General features: G+C 41.1%; 1 protein-coding gene across 1 annotated transcript; it reads left to right on the top strand.

Moving 5' to 3' along the window:
* The first annotated feature begins 1112 nt into the window (after positions 1-1112).
* LOC126263603 (nucleolar protein 58-like) lies at positions 1113-1619 on the top strand. Its single transcript, XM_049960688.1, has one exon. It carries the CDS (start codon positions 1113-1115, stop codon positions 1617-1619), a length of 507 nt encoding a protein of 168 aa, XP_049816645.1.
* Positions 1620-17708: the final 16089 nt, after the last annotated feature.

Here is a 17708-nt window from a genome sequence, read left to right as displayed (position 1 = left end):
AACAATAAAATAGTGAGACGAGCCAAGATTTCGTCTCAAAAGTGGTTAGAAAAGTGTTTAATGATAACATGTTGACTGAAATTGCCCTTTGAACGGTGAAAATCGGACGGTTTCGTGTGGACCCATAAACTGGTATGCTGACGATAACGTATTGTGGCGACGCAGTTAGGGAGTGACGTCACGCAAAGCCACGTAGCAGTCGCGCCAAAGAGCTTCGACCCGCGAGGTGATTCCACACGACCTCCTACCACACAGCGACGCAACTTCGAGACAGCGAGCGCAGTCCCGGCATCTAGCGGCTGAACGACGAACTACGCCCGCCTGCAGCGCCACGGGCGGCCGACGGAGAACTACGTCGTCTGACAGCTGGTCTTCAACTTCGCGCGAGCTCCAACAGCGGACCGACCACGCCCATTTGAAACGTCAAAACATCGCGACTCGCGGTAACGTCGGTTGGTGAGTGAAGACGACGGATTTAAATAACAGTAAATTGCAGTGTGCAATCTTCGTGATAAATAAACAGTTTTAACTGAGATTCACGTTAGGGAAAATGCTAAATTGTAGTAATTTCAGAAAAGTTGCGAAACACATTTTAAAGTCTAGCATGCTTATTGGTGCACACTGCATTGTATAAGTGACAATTGTTTTGAGGAATTTGCATTTTTAGATTTTGTGAGAGTTATGATTATCTTGTTTAAAACATTTTTTACATAAATTGTGTATGTGGAAATTTTCATTGGAAATTTAGGTTTTTGGAGAGCTATTGTGTTCAGTACTCAGGCATATTGTATCATTTGGGAATTAACTGAAAGGCTTGCGGATACTGTTGGAGTAGTTTCATGATAATTAGGAGTGTTTTGAATTATTGGAGGTTATTTTGTACTACTTGCCTGGGCATTAAAAATAAACCAAAAATGTCTTCTGAAGATAGGCAGGTCTGTGAGGCAATAGTTGAAAGAAAAGGGGTAGGACAGAGAGACAGGGATGATTCAGGAATCAGTGATTGTGGATTGTCATTAGGAAGCCCAGCAGCACATTCAACTACTTACCCTGAGACACCGGAACAACCAATGAGAGCTAGGCCAGTTTCAGAGGAGGCTGATATGCGATCGATGTTGGCAGCCTTGCTAAAAGAAACTAGAGAAACTAAAGAATCATTAAAGGAAGAGTTTCAAAAGTCGTTAGAAAAAAATTCACAAGAAAGTAGAGAGAGGGAAGAAAGGTCAGAGAAGCGTTTACAAGAATCATTAGAGAAGAATTCACAGGAAACAAGAGAATCATTAGAGAAGAGTTCACAAGAAACTAAAGCATCGTTAGAGAGGAATTCACAAGAAACCAAAGAAAGAGTGGAGTCATTTAAGGAAGATTTACAAGAGATAAAAACGTCACAAATGAAAATAGAATATAATCTGAAGAAGGAAATACAGGAGCTACAAGAACAGTGGAAAATGGATATCAACGAAAGAGAGAATAAGCTGCAGAAGAGCATAGACCAAGTCCAGGGAAACGTGGAGAAGGTGGAAGGAAAGTTAACACAAAAAATAGAAGACGATATCGAAGAAACGAAGGCCGAATTGGGAGAAAGAATCAACGAAGTGGAAACAAAGTGCAATTATTGAATCGCCGAAGTGACGCAGAGGCAACAACAATGCCACGAGGCGGTTAGGGGGATAGAAGATAAGCAAAACCGACTAACTGTTAATCTGCAAAATGCTGTAACCTTGCAACGAGAAGGAGAAAAGAGGGTCGCAATGGAGGTCAAACAGTTACAACAGGGAGTGCAGCAATTGGAAAGCAAGACAGAGGAAATTGATAGACGAATTAGTAATGCAACCTTAGCCGTTGGGGAAAATAAGGTCATTACATTGATGAGCAATGATAATCGGTGCATCCAAAGTAATACAGGGCAGAAGTTTAGACCAAAAGGAGGGTTGCACCCAAGGATATTTATGAAATGGCTAAAAGGAGTTCTTCCAGCGCATCTTAAGGACTCAGACAAGATTCAATTTGCAATAGATAGAATGGAAGGTGAGGCGTTCACTTGGGGAGTCAGGAAGAAGGAAGGGACTACAAGTTATGACCAATTTGAGGAGGAATTCTTAAGGAAATACTGGTCTAAAAGCCATCAATGTGCAGCGATTGAGGACCTACTCCATCGCAAATCACTTAGTACATGGAGGGGAACGTTGAGAGAGTTTGCTGAACATTTGTGGGAATTGAACGAGACCCTGGAACAACCCCTGAGTGATGACGTAATGATATCGGGAATAAAAAGAAGGTTGAATCATAGAATGCAAGAAACTATATCCGGGAGCCTGATTGAAGATAGGGAGGCGCTGATGAAGATACTGGAACAATTAGAATCTGTTCGATCACAAGGGCATGATCAACATAATGGTCAAAATCGAGAGGGAGGTAATGACCCAAGGAATCATTTCAATAATTCGTCTAACTATAGAGGAAGAGGTGGCGGTTATGGATACAGGAACCGTGGTGGTGGACGACAATGGAGAAATGATTGGAGAGGAAATGAAGAACCAAGAGATCATGAGAGAAGATGGGATAGGCGAATGAATGACACGGTGCATATAGAAGAAGAGGAGAGACCGGAAAACTGAATGACACTCCAGATGAGGTCCGATCGGGAGTGAGAATTACGAGGACCAGAATAAACCTACTGAGACATGACGATGGTGGAGACCTCAGAGAAGATCTACTAGAGGAAAGAAGTGAGATTCCCAAAGAACCCAGATTACCCATGATAGGAATCAAGTTATGTGGGCTGAACATCGAAGCATTAGTTGATACAGGAAGTGAAGCATGTGCAATATCCAAAAGGTTATATGAACAGATACTAAAAGCGAAGGTTAACTTGCCTAGTTTCCCAGTGAGTGGAGTGAGGATCGTGAACGCAGTAGGTGCAAAGAGTAAACCTATTAAAGAACAAGTATTAATCACATTCGAGATGGAGGAAGAAGAATATGAAGCAACATTTTTGGTAGTTACCGGATTGAACACATCGATTATATTAGGGATAGATTGGTTAAATGAAGTTGATGCAGTAGTGAGTTTTGATGAAGGTACTATCAAAGTTAAAGGAGGAAAGGGCGAAGAAAGGAGGTTGAAATTTGCTGAGGGGAATGCGATCGAAGAAGAGGAAGAATTCAGAAGAATAAATTTGTGTCACGAAGAGGAACCCACCACGGGATACGGGGAAAAGGAACCAGGAGCAGAAGTGTTAATATACCTTGAGGGATTAGCACGAGAAGACGGACATAAAGAGGACAAGATCAGAAAAAAATTGAAGGAAATGACGCACCTAGATGAGGGGGTTAAGAAGAAATTAGCTGCAGTATTATACAAGCATCATAGAGTATTTTCTCAACGGCCAGGCATCATGCAAGGAGTGGAGTGTAAATTGAAGATAAAGAACCATAAACCATTCAATATAAAACAGTATCCCATTCCCCAGGCAAAACGAAAAGCAGTAGATGAAGAGATACAGAGGATGATGAACCTTGGGGTTATCGAACGGGCCAATAGTCAATACAACAACCCTCTATTTGTTGTTGATAAAAAGGATGGGAGGGTGAGGATGGTTTTGGATGCCCGGACGGTGAACAAAATCATCGAACCGAAGAGGGACAAACCAGAAACCATAGAAGAACTGATTCAAAAATTCCGAGGAGCAAAGGTGCTGAGTAGTATCGATTTGACTGCTGGGTACTGGCAGATACCATTAGCCACAGAGTCTCGACAGTATACAGCATTTACTTATGGGGGAAGGTGCTATCAATTTAGAGTGTTGCCATTTGGACTTAACGTATCAGTGTCTGAATTTATAAGAGCGATGGATAAGGTGCTAGGTGAAGAGTTACTTAAAAAAGTCACTGTCTACGTGGATGATCTCTTGATAGCAAGCGAATCATGGGAAGAGCATTTGGATAGACTGGATGCAATATTGGCGGCCTTTGAAACCGCAGGAGTAACTGTAAACCTGGATAAGTCGGAATTTGGCAAACCAAGGATAAAATTTCTGGGCCATATAATATCCGAGGAGGGTATCTATCCTGATCCTAGTAAATTAGAGGCTATTAGGAATTTTCCGGCTCCCCATGGTAAGAAACAGTTGCGAGCATTCTTTGGGGTCTGTGAATTTTATAGAAAGTTTGTCAAAGGGCCTATGCTTAATGCCCCGAATATGAGGGAGTTGACCAAGGCGAAGATGCCGTGGCATTGGAGTGCAGAGTGCCAAACCGAGTTCGAAAATATTAAGGAAGCACTATATAATGCAGATGTCTTGTACCACCCAGATTTTTCCAAGGATTTTTATTTAGGAGCAGACAGCTCGGACTATGGACTAGGAATACATTTATACCAAGTAGAGATGAGCGGGAAAGGTGAGAGAATAAGAACTATAGCATTCGGTAGCAGAAGTCTAAATGCTTGGGAGAGAAAGTATTCAATTACTGAAAGGGAAGCACTGGCAATTGTGTGGGGATTTAAGCGTTTCCGGTATTATTTGGCCGGGCGACGTGTGAAGGTCGTGACTGACCACAAGGCCCTTACATTCCTGACTACGAGCAAATTAAGGCATAGTAGACTAACGCGATGGGCCCTAGCATTACAAGACTATGATTTCGAAATAATTTATGAACCAGGAGCAACACATATAATACCTGATGCCTTGTCAAGATTACCAGCTGACTCAAGAGGAATGATGTTGGACAGGCCGGAAGGAGAAGGAGTTAGAATCAACCTGATGAAGGGAGTACAGTATGAAGAGTTTGTAAGAAAGTTCCTAAGGAATGTGCGCAGGGAACAAAACGAGGACGAGAAATTAAAGACAATTAAAAACAAATACAGGTGTGCAGGAGAAGAAAGAATTCGCACGTTCTATTATATTCACAATGGAATACTCTATAAAAGGAACAAGGAGAGTGAAGAGAACTGGAAACTCTGTATACCTGAGCATGTGGTAGAAAAATTAATTTGGTATACGCACTACAGTAATGCGCATTATGGACCGAAAAAGTGCCTGGAAAAATTGAAATTAGATTGTGCATTCAACAACATGGGAAGGCGTATACGTAAAATACTGAGTACATGTGACACCTGTCAGAAATCTAAGACGACCACAGTACAGCATAAGGGATATATGCATCCAATTGTACCAACAGCAATTAAGGACATAGTTGCAGTGGATCTATTTGGACCGCTTCCTGCTTCACGAGGGAATTACACACAAATCTTAGTAGCGGAAGAATTGGTTTCCAAGTACATAAAATTTTACCCGTTGAAGAAAGCTACTAGTAGAGCCATCATTAACCAATTTGAAAAAGACTATTTTCAAAAGGTGTGTATTCCTAAGCGAATATTGAGTGATAACGGGTCACAATTCAGGTCAAAGGAATGGACAGAGATGCTAAGGGAGCACGGAATAGAACAAATTGCCCTTTCTAGATATAGGCCCGCTTCTAACCCAGCGGAACGAACCATGAAAGAGTTGAACCGTTTATGCCGCACCTACTGTCATAGGAAGCATGGTTCATGGAAGGAATATCTGGAAGAATTTGAGCGGGTTAGGAATCATCTCCCACATGATTCCACAGGGTTTGCACCATGTGAAGTATTGCTCAACCAGGAAACCGATAGTATTTTTCGTGAGTTGGTAGTCTACCCACCAGGGAGTTCATTGACCTGGGAGAGGAAATTGGAGCTGGTGGAATTAAGTATGAAGGAGAAGGCCAGGAAAAGACAGGAAAGACACGACAAACTAGTGAAACCAATAACTTACCGAGTAGGAGATCTGGTATTAGTAAAGGTTCATGCTAAATCAAAGAAAATAAACTCTGAGATACATAAGTTTAACCATGTTTATAAAGGACCATACAGGATTATAAAAATTAGTCATCCTAACACTGTGGAATTGGAATATGCACGGACGAAGAGAGTGCATGGCAAGGAGCATGTGGAAAACATAAAAAGGTACTACTCGCACGAGAGTAGAAATAACCCAGGTGAGGAGGAGGAACTCGACTAGGGTGAATGAATGAACTGAGAGTGGCTAACTCCTTGAAGTAGTAGCGTAGAATGTATTAGGACAATTAGCTATAGAATGGACAATTGAAATAGGAAAGGGTTTGTTTACATTTGTGCTTTGTGTTATATTACAGTTAGGATTGCATATTTCATGTCAAAGACTATCTCAGAATGCATATAAAAGTTGTAATAACTATGTTGTAATAATAATCCATATGTTCTGTATTTAGGTAAGGAATTTTTGAGTGTATATGTTGTGTGTTTTCATTTTTGATATTGGACTATAGACGACTTGCTGGTTAAAATGAAAATTTGTAATTTTGAACAATGCCATTTTTGTGATGTAATAACCTTTTTGTAGAAATTGTTGTGGAGGCAGCCCACTACCGGAGTCCAGGATTATTTTGACAAATTGTAAATTCATTAATGATTTGTATTGCATGTTTTGTTCAGTGTAACTATGTTTTGGTTTTTAAATCCCTTGCCGATTCTTTTTCACCTGTGGTTCAAAAGAAGTTTTTGAGGGCGGGGATGTAAGGGGTCCGCAGGCCCTTACTATTAAAATTTGCGCTCACACAGGTCGGTAGGGCAAATATCGAGTAGTGTGTGCAAGACGCGCGAGCTAGAGGGGATTCCCCGGAGTGCCGAGTGGACGGCTTGGGTAGATTCCCACGGGGCGGGAATAACTGGGCGGAGAGCAGTGTGAAGTTAGTAGCGTGGAGTGCCGATCCCGGGTGTGGTAGGTTCCCGCGAGGCGGGCATAGCTGTGCAAAAAGCCAGCAGAAATTATTACAATCTACCGGCAAAGGGAGTGGCCAACGCCGTGGTTTAACCCCTTTGTATCAATATTCGGCGGAAAAGTGAGAAAGTTTTATTATAAAGTGATTTCAGTGAGATTGAGTGCCGCTGTTATACTTCCGCGTCTACCGCGCCGGCATTACTTGGATTACAGTGATTGGATATTGCGTGTGACGATTAACAATAACTAAACAGACCTGTGATGAGATTAGCCGTCATTAACAGTGTATTGACGAAGGCAGTGGCTGTCTCCTTATTTTTGTGCTTTGCTAAGAATATAGGTTTTGTTCATGAAACTGAGTTTGCTGTCCTCATTACCACCAAACCATACTTATTACAATATTTGTGAGGATAGTACGGAATGTAACACCTCCTGAGCAGTCCAATCCGATTGCAAGCCCATTAGGTACACGGTCACATTAATTAATTATCTAATTTTGGGCTGCTACTTAGGTCCGCGAACGGGCGGATAACTAAAACCATAAAAGGACGTGTTACAAGTGCATCGGAAAGGAGATACTAGTATCCCAAAAGAAAATCCTGTCGTTTCCATATAAATGTTACCCTATTTAGAAGGGGAAAACATAGAAGCCATAGTATTTCATAGCCCCGCAATTTCTGTGTTAATTCGTCAATGTGAGGGAGCAAGGGATGCAGTAAAGAAGGAATAGTGCACCGGAAAGGAAATACTCGTATCTCAAAAGAAAATCCTGTCGTTTCCATAGAAACGATACTCGATTTAGAAGGAGATGTCATAGAACACATATTATTTAATAGCAACGCAATCTCTGTGTTAATTCGTCAATGTGAGTGAGCGACGGATGCAGTAAAGAAGGAATAGTGCATCGGAAAGGAAATGCTCGTATCTCAAAAGAAAATCCTGTCGTTTCCATAGAAACGTAACTCGATTTAGCAGGAGATGTCATAGAACAAATATTATTTAATAGCGACGCAATTTCTGTGTTAATTCGTCAATGTGAGGGAGCGAGGGATGCATTAAAGATGGATTAGTGCATCGGAAAAGAGATAGTCGTATCCCATAAGAAAATCCTAACATTTCCATAAAAACGTTACTCGATTTAGAAGGAGATGTCATTGACCACATAGTATTTCATAGCGACGCAATTTCTGTGTTAATTCGTCAATGTGAGGGAGCCAGGGATGCCGTAAAGATGGAATAGTGCATCGGAAAGGAGATAGTCGTATCCCATAAGAAAATCCTAAAGTTTCCATAGAAATGTTACTCGATTTAGAAGGAGATGTCATCGAACACATATTATTTAATAGCGACGAAATTTCTGTGTTAATTCGTCAATGAAAGGGAGCGAGGGATGCAGTAAAGACGGAATAGTGCATCGGAAAGGAAATATTCGTATCCCAAAAGAAAAACTCTGTCGTTTCCATAGAAACATTACTCGATTTAGAAGGGGAAGTCATAGAAGCCATAGTATTTAATAGTGACGCAATTTCTGTGTTAATTCGTCAATGTGAGGGAGCGAGGGATGCAGTAACGAAGGAATAGGGCCGCCGAAACGAGATACTCGTATCACAAAAGAAAATCCTGTCGTTTCCATAGAAACGTTACTCGATTTAGAAGGAGATGTCAGAGAACACATAGTATTTAATAGCGACGCAAATTCTGTGTTAATTCGTCAATGTGAGGGAGCGAGGGATACAGTAAAGAAGGAATAGTGCATCGGAAAGGAGATATCGTATCCCAAAATAAAATCCTGTCGTTTCAATGTAATTGTTACCCGATTTAGAAGTTGAAGTCATAGAAGCCATAGTATTTCATAGCCCCGCAATTTCTGTGTTAATTCGTCAAAGTGAGGGAGCGTGGGATGCAGTAAAGAGGGAATAGTGCATCGTAAAGGAGATAGTCGTATCCCAAAAGAAAATTCTGACGGTTCCATACTAACGTTACTCGATTTAGAAGGAGATGTCATAGAACACATAGTGTTTCATAGAGACGCAATTCCTGTGTTAATTCGTTAATGTGAGGGAGCGAGTGATGCAGTAAAGAAGGAATAGTGCATCGGAAAGTAGATACTCGTATCCCATAAGAAAATCCTGTCGTTTCCACAGAAACGTTACTCGATTTAGAAGGAGATGTCATAGAACCCATAGTATTTCATAGCGACGCAATTTCTGTGTTAATTCGTCAATGTGAGGGAGCGAGGGATGCAGTAAAGAAGGAATAGTGCATCGGGAAGGAGATACTCGTATCCCAAAAGAAAATACTGTCGTTTCCATAGAAACGTTACTCGATTTAGAAGGAGATGTAATAGAACACATATTATTTAATAGCGACGCAATTTCTGTGTTAATTCGTCAATGTGGGGGAGCGAGGGATGCAGTAAAGATGGAATAGTGCATCGGAAAGGAGATAGTCGTATCCCATAAGAAAATCCTAACGTTTCCATAGAAACGTCACTCGATTTAGAAGGAGATGTCATAGAACAGATATTATTTAATAGCGACGAAATTTCTGTGTTAATTCGTCAAAGTGAGGGAGCGAGGGATGCAGTAAAGAAGGGATAGTGCATCGGAAAGGAGATACACGTATCCCAAAAGAAAATCCTGTCGTTTAGATATATATGTTACATTATTTAGAAGGGGAAGTCATAGAAGCCATAGTATTTCATAGCCCCGCAATTTCTTTCTTAATTCGTCAATGTGAGGGAGCGAGGGATGCAGTAAAGATGGAATAGTGTATCGGAAAGGAGATAGTCGTATCCCATAAGAAGATCCTGTCGTTTCCATAGACACGTTACTCGATTAAGAAGGAGATGTCATAGAACCCATAGTATTTTATAGCGACGCAATTTCTTTGTTAATTCGTCAATGGGACGGAGCGAGGGATGCAGTTAAGATGGAATAGTGCATCGGGAAGGAGATAGCCGGATCCAAAAAGAAAATCCTGTCGTTTCCACAGAAACGTACTCGATTTCGAAGTAGAAGTCATAGAACCCATAGTAATTCATAGCGACGCAATTTCTGTGTTAATTCGTCAATGTGAGGGAGCGAGGGATGCAGTAAAAAAGGAATAGTGCATCAGATAGGAGATACTAGTATCCCAAAAGAAAATCCTGTCGTTTCCAAATAAATGTTACCCTATTTAGAACGGGGAAAACATAGAAGCCATAGTATTTCATAGCCCCGCAATTTCTGTGTTAATTCGTCAATGTGAGGGAGCGAAGGATGCAGTAAAGAAGGAATAGTGCACCGGAAAGGAAATACTCGTATCTCAAAAGAAAATCCTGTCGTTTCCATAGAAACGATACTCGATTTAGAAGGAGATGTCATAGAACACATATTATTTAATAGCGACACAATTTCTGTGTTTATTCGTCAATGGGAGGGAGCGAGGGATGCAGTAAAGAAGGAATAGTGCATCGGAAAGGAGATATTCGTATCCCAAAAGAAAATCCTGTCGTTTCCATAGAAACGTAACTTGATTTAGAAGGAGATGTCATAGAACACATATTATTTAATAGCGACGCAATTTCTGTGTTAATTCGTCAATGGGAGGGAGCGAGGGATGCAGTAAAGATGGAATAGTGCATCGGGAAGGAGATAGTCGTATCCAAAAAGAAAATCCTCTCGTTTCCATAGAAACGTAATCGATTTCGAAGTAGAAGTCGTAGAACCCATAGTAATTCATAGCGACGCAATTTCTGTGTTAATTCCTCAATGTGAGGGAGCGAGAGATGCAGTAAAAAAGCAATAGTGCATCGGAAAGGAGATACTCGTATCCCAAAAGAAAATCCTGTCGTTTCCATATAAATGTTACCCTATTTAGAAGGGTAAGTCATAGAAGCCATAGTATTTCTTACCCCCGCAATTTCTGTGTTAATTCGTCAATGAGAGGGCGCGAGGGATGCAGTAAAGAAGGTATAGTGCATCGGAAAGGAAATACTCGTATCTCAAAAGAAAATCCAGTCGTTTCCATAGAAACGATACTCGATTTAGAAGGAGATGTCATAGAACACATATTATTTAATAGCGACGCAATTTCATTGTTAATTCGTCAATGGGAGGGAGCGAGGGATGCAGTAAAGATGGAATAGTGCATCGGGAAGGAGATAGTCGTATCCAAAAAGAAAATGCTGTCGTTTCCATAGAAACGTTACTCGATTTCGAAGTAGAAGTCATAGAAATCATAGTAATTCATAGCGACACAATTTCTGTGTTAATTGCTCAATGTGAGGGAGCGAGGGATGCAGTAAAAACGAATAGTGCATCGGAAAAGGAGATATTCGTATCCCAAAAGAAAATCCTGTCGTTTCCATAAAAATGTTACCCTATTTAGAAGGGGAAGTCATTGAAGCCATAGTATTTCATAGCCCCGCAATTTCTGTGTTAATTCGTCAATGTGAGGTAGCGAGGGATGCAGTAAAGAAAGAATAGTGCATCGGAAAGGAAATACTCGTATCTCAAAAGAAAATCCTGTCGTTTCCATAGAAACGTTACTCGATTTAGAAGGAGATGTCATCGAACACATATTCTTTAATAGCGACACAATTTCTGTGTTAATTCATCAATGTGAGGGAGCGAGGGATGTAGTAAAGATGGAATAGTGCATCGGGAAGGAGATAGTCGTATCCCATAAGAAAATCCTGTCGTTTCCATAGAAACGTTACTCGATTTAGAAGGAGATGTCATAGAACCCATAGTATTTCATAGCGACGCAGTTTCTGTGTTAATACGTCAATGTGAGGGAGCGAGGGATGCAGTAAATAAGGAATAGGGCCTCCGTAACGAGATACTCGTATCACAAAAGAAAATCCTGTCGTTTACATAGAAACGTTACTCGGTTTAGAAGGAGATGCCAGAGAACACATAGTATTTCATACCGACGCAATTTCGGTGTTAATTCGTCAATGTGATGGAGCGAGGAATGCAGTAAAAAACAAATAGTGCATCGGAAAGAAGATAGTCGTACCCCAAAAGAAAATCCTGTCGCTTCCATAGAAACATTACTCGATTTACAAGGAGATGTCATAGAACGCATAGTATTTCATAGCGACGCAATTTCTGTGTTTATTCGTGTTTGTGAGGGAGCGAGGAATGCAGTAAAGAAGGAATAGTGCATCGGAAAGGAAATACTCGTATCTCAAAAGAAAATCCCGTCGTTTCCATAAAAACGTTACTCGATTTAGAAGGAGATGTCATAGAACACATATTATTTAATAGCGACGAAATGTCTGTGTTAATTCGTCAATGTAAGGGAGCGAGGGATGCAGTAAAGACGGAATAGTGCTTCGGAAAAGAATTATTCGTATCCAAAACAAAAACTCTGTCGTTTCCATAGAAACATTCCTCGATATAGAAGGAGATGTCATAGAACCCATAGTATATCATAGCGACGCAATTTCTGTGTTAATTCGTCAATGTGAGCGAGCGAGGGATGCAGTAAAGAAGGTATAGTGCATCGGAAAAGAAATACTCGTATCTCAAAAGAAAATCCAGTCGTTTCCATAGAAACGTTACTCGATTTAGAAGGAGATGTCATAGAACACATATTATTTAATAGCGACGCAATTTCTTTGTTAATTCGTCAATGGGAGGGAGCGAGGGATGCAGTAAAGATGGAATAGTTAATCGGAAAAGGAGATACTCGTATCCCAAAAGAAAATCCTTTCGTTTCCATATAAATGTTACCCTATTTAGAAGGGGAAGCCATTGAAGCCATAGTATTTCATAGCCCCGCAATTTCTGTTTTAATTTGTCAATGTGAGGGAGTGAGGGATGCAGTAAAGAAGGAATAGTGCTTCAGAAAGGAAATACTCGTATCTCAAAAGAAAATCCTGGCGTTTCCATAGAAACGTTACTCGATTTAGAAGGAGATGTCATAGAAGACATAGTGTTTCATAGCGACGCAGTTTCTGTGTTAATTCGTCAATGTGAGGGAGCGAGGGATGCAGTAAAGAAGGAATAGTGCATCGGAAAGGAGATATCGTATCCCAAAAGAAAATTCTGTCGTTTCAATGTAAATGTTACCCGATTTAGAAGTTGAAGTCATAGAAGCCATAGTATTTCATAGCCCCGCAATTTCTGTGTTAATTCGTCAATGTGAGGGAGCGTGGGATGCAGTAAAGAGGGAATAGTGCATCGTAAAGGAGATAGTCGTATCCCAAAAGAAAATCCTGACGTTTCCATACTAACGTTACTCGATGTAGAAGGAGATGTCATAGAACACATAGTGTTTCATAGCGACGCAATCCCTGTGTTAATTCGTTAATGTGAGGGAGCGAGTGATGCAGTAAAGAAGGAATAGTGTATCGGAAAGTAGATACTCGGATCCCAAAAGAAAATCCTGTCGTTTCCACAGAAACGTTACTCGATTTAGAAGGAGATGTCATAGAACCCATAGTATATCATAGCGACGCAATTTCTGTGTTAATTCGTCAATGTGAGCGAGCGAGGGATGCAGTAAAGAAGGAATAGTGCATCGGGAAGGAGATAGTCGTATCCCAAAAGAAAATCCTGTGGTTTCCATAGAAACGTTACTCGATTTAGTAGGAGAAGTCATAGATCCCATAGTATTTCATGACGACACAATTTCTGTGTTAATTCGTGAATGTGAGGGAGCGAGGGATGCAGTAAAGAAGGAATAGTGCATCGGAAAGGAAATACTCGTATCCCAAAAGAAAATCCTGTCGTTTCCATAGAAACGTTAATGGATTTAGAAGGAGATATCATAGAACCCATAGTATTTCATAGCGACGCAATTTCTGTGTTAATTCGTCGATGTGAGGAGCGAGGAATGCAGTAAAGAAGGAATAGTGCATCTGAAAGGAGATATTCGTATCCCAAAAGAAAATCCTGTCGTTTCCATAGAAACGTAACTCCATTTAGAAGGAGATGTCATAGAACACATAGTATTTAATAGCGACGCATTTTCTGTGTTAATTCGTCAATGTGAGGGAGCGAGGGATGCAGTAAAGAAGGAATAGTGCATCGGAAAGCAAATACTCGTATCTCAAAAGAAAATCTTGTCGTTTCCATAGAAACGTAACTCGATTTAGAAGGAGATGTCATAGAACACATATTATTTAATAGCGACGCAATTTCTGTGTTAATTCGTCAATGGGAGGGAGCGAGGGATGCTGTAAAGATGGAATAGTGCATCGGGAAGGAGGTAGTCGTATCCAAAAAGAAAATCCGCTCGTTTCCATAGAAACGTAATCGATTTCGAAGTAGAAGTAATAGAAACCATAGTAATTCATAGCGACGCAATTTCTGTGTTAATTCCTCAATGTGAGGGAGCGAGGGATGCAGTAAAAAGGCAATAGTGCATCGGAAAGGAGATACTCGTATCCCAAAAGAAAATCCTGTCGTTTCCATATAAATGTTACCCTATTTAGAAGGTTAAGTCATAGGATCCATAGTATTTCTTACCCCCGCAATTTCTGTGTTAATTCGTCAATGAGAGGGAGCGAGGGATGCAGTAAAGAAGGTATAGTGCATCGGAAAAGAAATACTCGTATCTCAAAAGAAAATCCAGTCGTTTCCATAGAAACGTTACTCGATTTAGAAGGAGATGTCAGAGAACACATAGTATTTCATAGCGACGCAGTTTCTGTGTTAATTCGTCAATGTGAGGGAGCGAGGGATGCAGTAAAGAAGGAATAGTGCATCGGAAAGGAGATATCGTATCCCAAAAGAAAATTCTGTCGTTTCAATGTAAATGTTACCCGATTTAGAATTTGAAGTCATAGAAGCCATAGTATTTCATAGCCCCGCAATTTCTGTGTTAATTCGTCAATGCGAGGGAGCGTGGGATGCAGTAAAGAGGGAATAGTGCATCGTAAAGGAGATAGTCGTATCCCAAAAGAAAATCCTGACGTTTCCATACTAACGTTACTCGATTTAGAAGGAGATGTCATAGAAGACATAGTATTTAATAGCGACGCATTTTCTGTGTTAATTCGTTAATGTGAGGGAGCGAGTGATGCAGTAAACAAGGAATAGTGCATCGGAAAGTAGATACTCGGATCCCAAAAGAAAATCCTGTCGTTTCCACAGAAACGTTACTCGATTTAGAAGGAGATGTCATAGAACAGATATTATTTAATAGCGACGAAATTTCTGTGTTAATTCGTCAATGTGAGGGAGCGAGGGGTGCAGTAAAGAAGGGATAGTGCATCGAATAGGAGATACACGTATCCCAAAAGAAAATCCTGTCGTTTAGATATATATGTTACCCTATTTAGAAGGGGAAGTCATAGAAGCCATAGTATTTCATAGCCCCGCAATTTCTTTGTTAAGTCGTCAATGTGAGGGAGCGAGGGATGCAGAAAAGATGGAATAGTGCATCGGAAAGGAGATAGTCGTATCCCATAAGAAAATCCTGTCGTTTCCATAGAAACATTACTCGATTAAGAAGGAGATGTCATAGAACCCATAGTATTTAATAGCGACGCAATTTCTTTGTTAATTCGTCAATGGGAGGGAGCGAGGGATGCAGTTAAGATGGAATAGTGCATCGGGAAGGAGATAGTCGTATCCAAAAAGAAAATCCTGTCATTTCCACAGAAACGTATTCCATTTCGAAGTAGAAGTCATAGAGCCCATAGTAATTCATAGCGACGCAATTTCTGTGTTAACTCGTCAATGTGAGGGAGCGAGGGATGCAGTAAAAAAGGAACAGTGTGTAAGGGGTCCGCAGGCCCTTACTATTAAAATTTGCGCTCACACAGGTCGGTAGGGCAAATATCGAGTAGTGTGTGCAAGACGCGCGAGCTAGAGGGGATTCCCCGGAGTGCCGAGTGGACGGCTTGGGTAGATTCCCGCGGGGCGGGAATAACTGGGCGGAGAGCAGTGTGAAGTTAGTAGCGTGGAGTGCCGATCCCGGGTGTGGTAGGTTCCCGCGAGGCGGGCATAGCTGTGCAAAAAGCCAGCAGAAATTATTACAATCTACCGGCAAAGGGAGTGGCCAACGCCGTGGTTTAACCCCTTTGTATCAATATTCGGCGGAAAAGTGAGAAAGTTTTATTATAAAGTGATTTCAGTGAGATTGAGTGCCGCTGTTATACTTCCGCGTCTACCGCGCCGGCATTACTTGGATTACAGTGATTGGATATTGCGTGTGACGATTAACAATAACTAAAGAGACCTGTGATGAGATTAGCCGTCATTAACAGTGTATTGACGAAGGCAGTGGCTGTCTCCTTATTTTTGTGCTTTGCTAAGAATATAGGTTTTGTTCATGAAACTGTGTTTGCTGTCCTCATTACCACCAAACCATACTTATTACCATATTTGTGAGGATAGTACGGAATGTAACACCTCCTGAGCAGTCCAATCCGATTGCAAGCCCATTAGGTACACGGTCACATTAATTAATTATCTAATTTTGGGCTGCTACTTAGGTCCGCGAACGGGTCGGATAACTAAAACCATAAAAGGACGTGTTACACCTTGGCTTACCGTTGACAGGACTCGGACTAATGCAATTTTCGAACGCAGTGTTACACAATTGGCTTATCGGGAAAAGAACAAGTGCAATTTTCGGACGAGAAAACAAAATATTCAATGTGGAATCGGGACAGTACATGAATGTTAAAATCGCGATAAGGAACAGTGTAATATTTGAACAATACGAAGTAATAAATCGCACGATTGTGACTAAACTGTTTTTCTTGCCAGATGAGATAGCCAAATAACGTCAATAAACTGTGTTGTAAAGTGCAAACGCGAAAATCCGCGCGAAAAACTGTGAAAAGTGGTCGTAAAAAAGAGACACGTGTGAACAATAAAATAGTGAGACGAGCCAAGATTTCGTCTCAAAAGTGGTTAGAAAAGTGTTTAATGATAACATGTTGACTGAAATTGCCCTTTGAACGGTGAAAATCGGACGGTTTCGTGTGGACCCATAAACTGGTATGCTGACGATAACGTATTGTGGCGACGCAGTTAGGGAGTGACGTCACGCAAAGCCACGTAGCAGTCGCGCCAAAGAGCTTCGACCCGCGAGGTGATTCCACACGACCTCCTACCACACAGCGACGCAACTTCGAGACAGCGAGCGCAGTCCCGGCATCTAGCGGCTGAATGACGAACTACGCCCGCCTGCAGCGCCACGGGCGGCCGACAGAGAACTACGTCGTCTGACAGCTGGTCTTCAACTTCGCGCGAGCTCCAACAGCGGACCGACCACGCCCATTTGAAACGTCAAAACATCGCGACTCGCGGTAACGTCGGTTGGTGAGTGAAGACGACGGATTTAAATAACAGTAAATTGCAGTGTGCAATCTTCGTGATAAATAAACAGTTTTAACTGAGATTCACGTTAGGGAAAATGCTAAATTGTAGTAATTTCAGAAAAGTTGCGAAACACATTTTAAAGTCTAGCATGCTTATTGGTGCACACTGCATTGTATAAGTGACAATTGTTTTGAGGAATTTGCATTTTTAGATTTTGTGAGAGTTATGATTATCTTGTTTAAAACATTTTTTACATAAATTGTGTATGTGGAAATTGTCATTGGAAATTTAGGTTTTTGGAGAGCTATTGTGTTCAGTACTCAGGCATATTGTATCATTTGGGAATTAACTGAAAGGCTTGCGGATACTGTTGGAGTAGTTTCATGATAATTAGGAGTGTTTTGAATTATTGGAGGTTATTTTGTACTACTTGCCTGGGCATTAAAAATAAACCAAAAATGTCTTCTGAAGATAGGCAGGTCTGTGAGGCAATAGTTGAAAGAAAAGGGGTAGGACAGAGAGACAGGGATGATTCAGGAATCAGTGATTGTGGATTGTCATTAGGAAGCCCAGCAGCACATTCAACTACTTACCCTGAGACACCGGAACAACCAATGAGAGCTAGGCCAGTTTCAGAGGAGGCTGATATGCGATCG

Source organism: Schistocerca nitens, chromosome 6 (assembly GCF_023898315.1).
Source record: "Schistocerca nitens isolate TAMUIC-IGC-003100 chromosome 6, iqSchNite1.1, whole genome shotgun sequence".
Classification (NCBI taxonomy): Eukaryota; Metazoa; Arthropoda; class Insecta; order Orthoptera; family Acrididae; genus Schistocerca; species Schistocerca nitens.
This window is presented reverse-complemented; position numbering and strand designations above follow the sequence as displayed.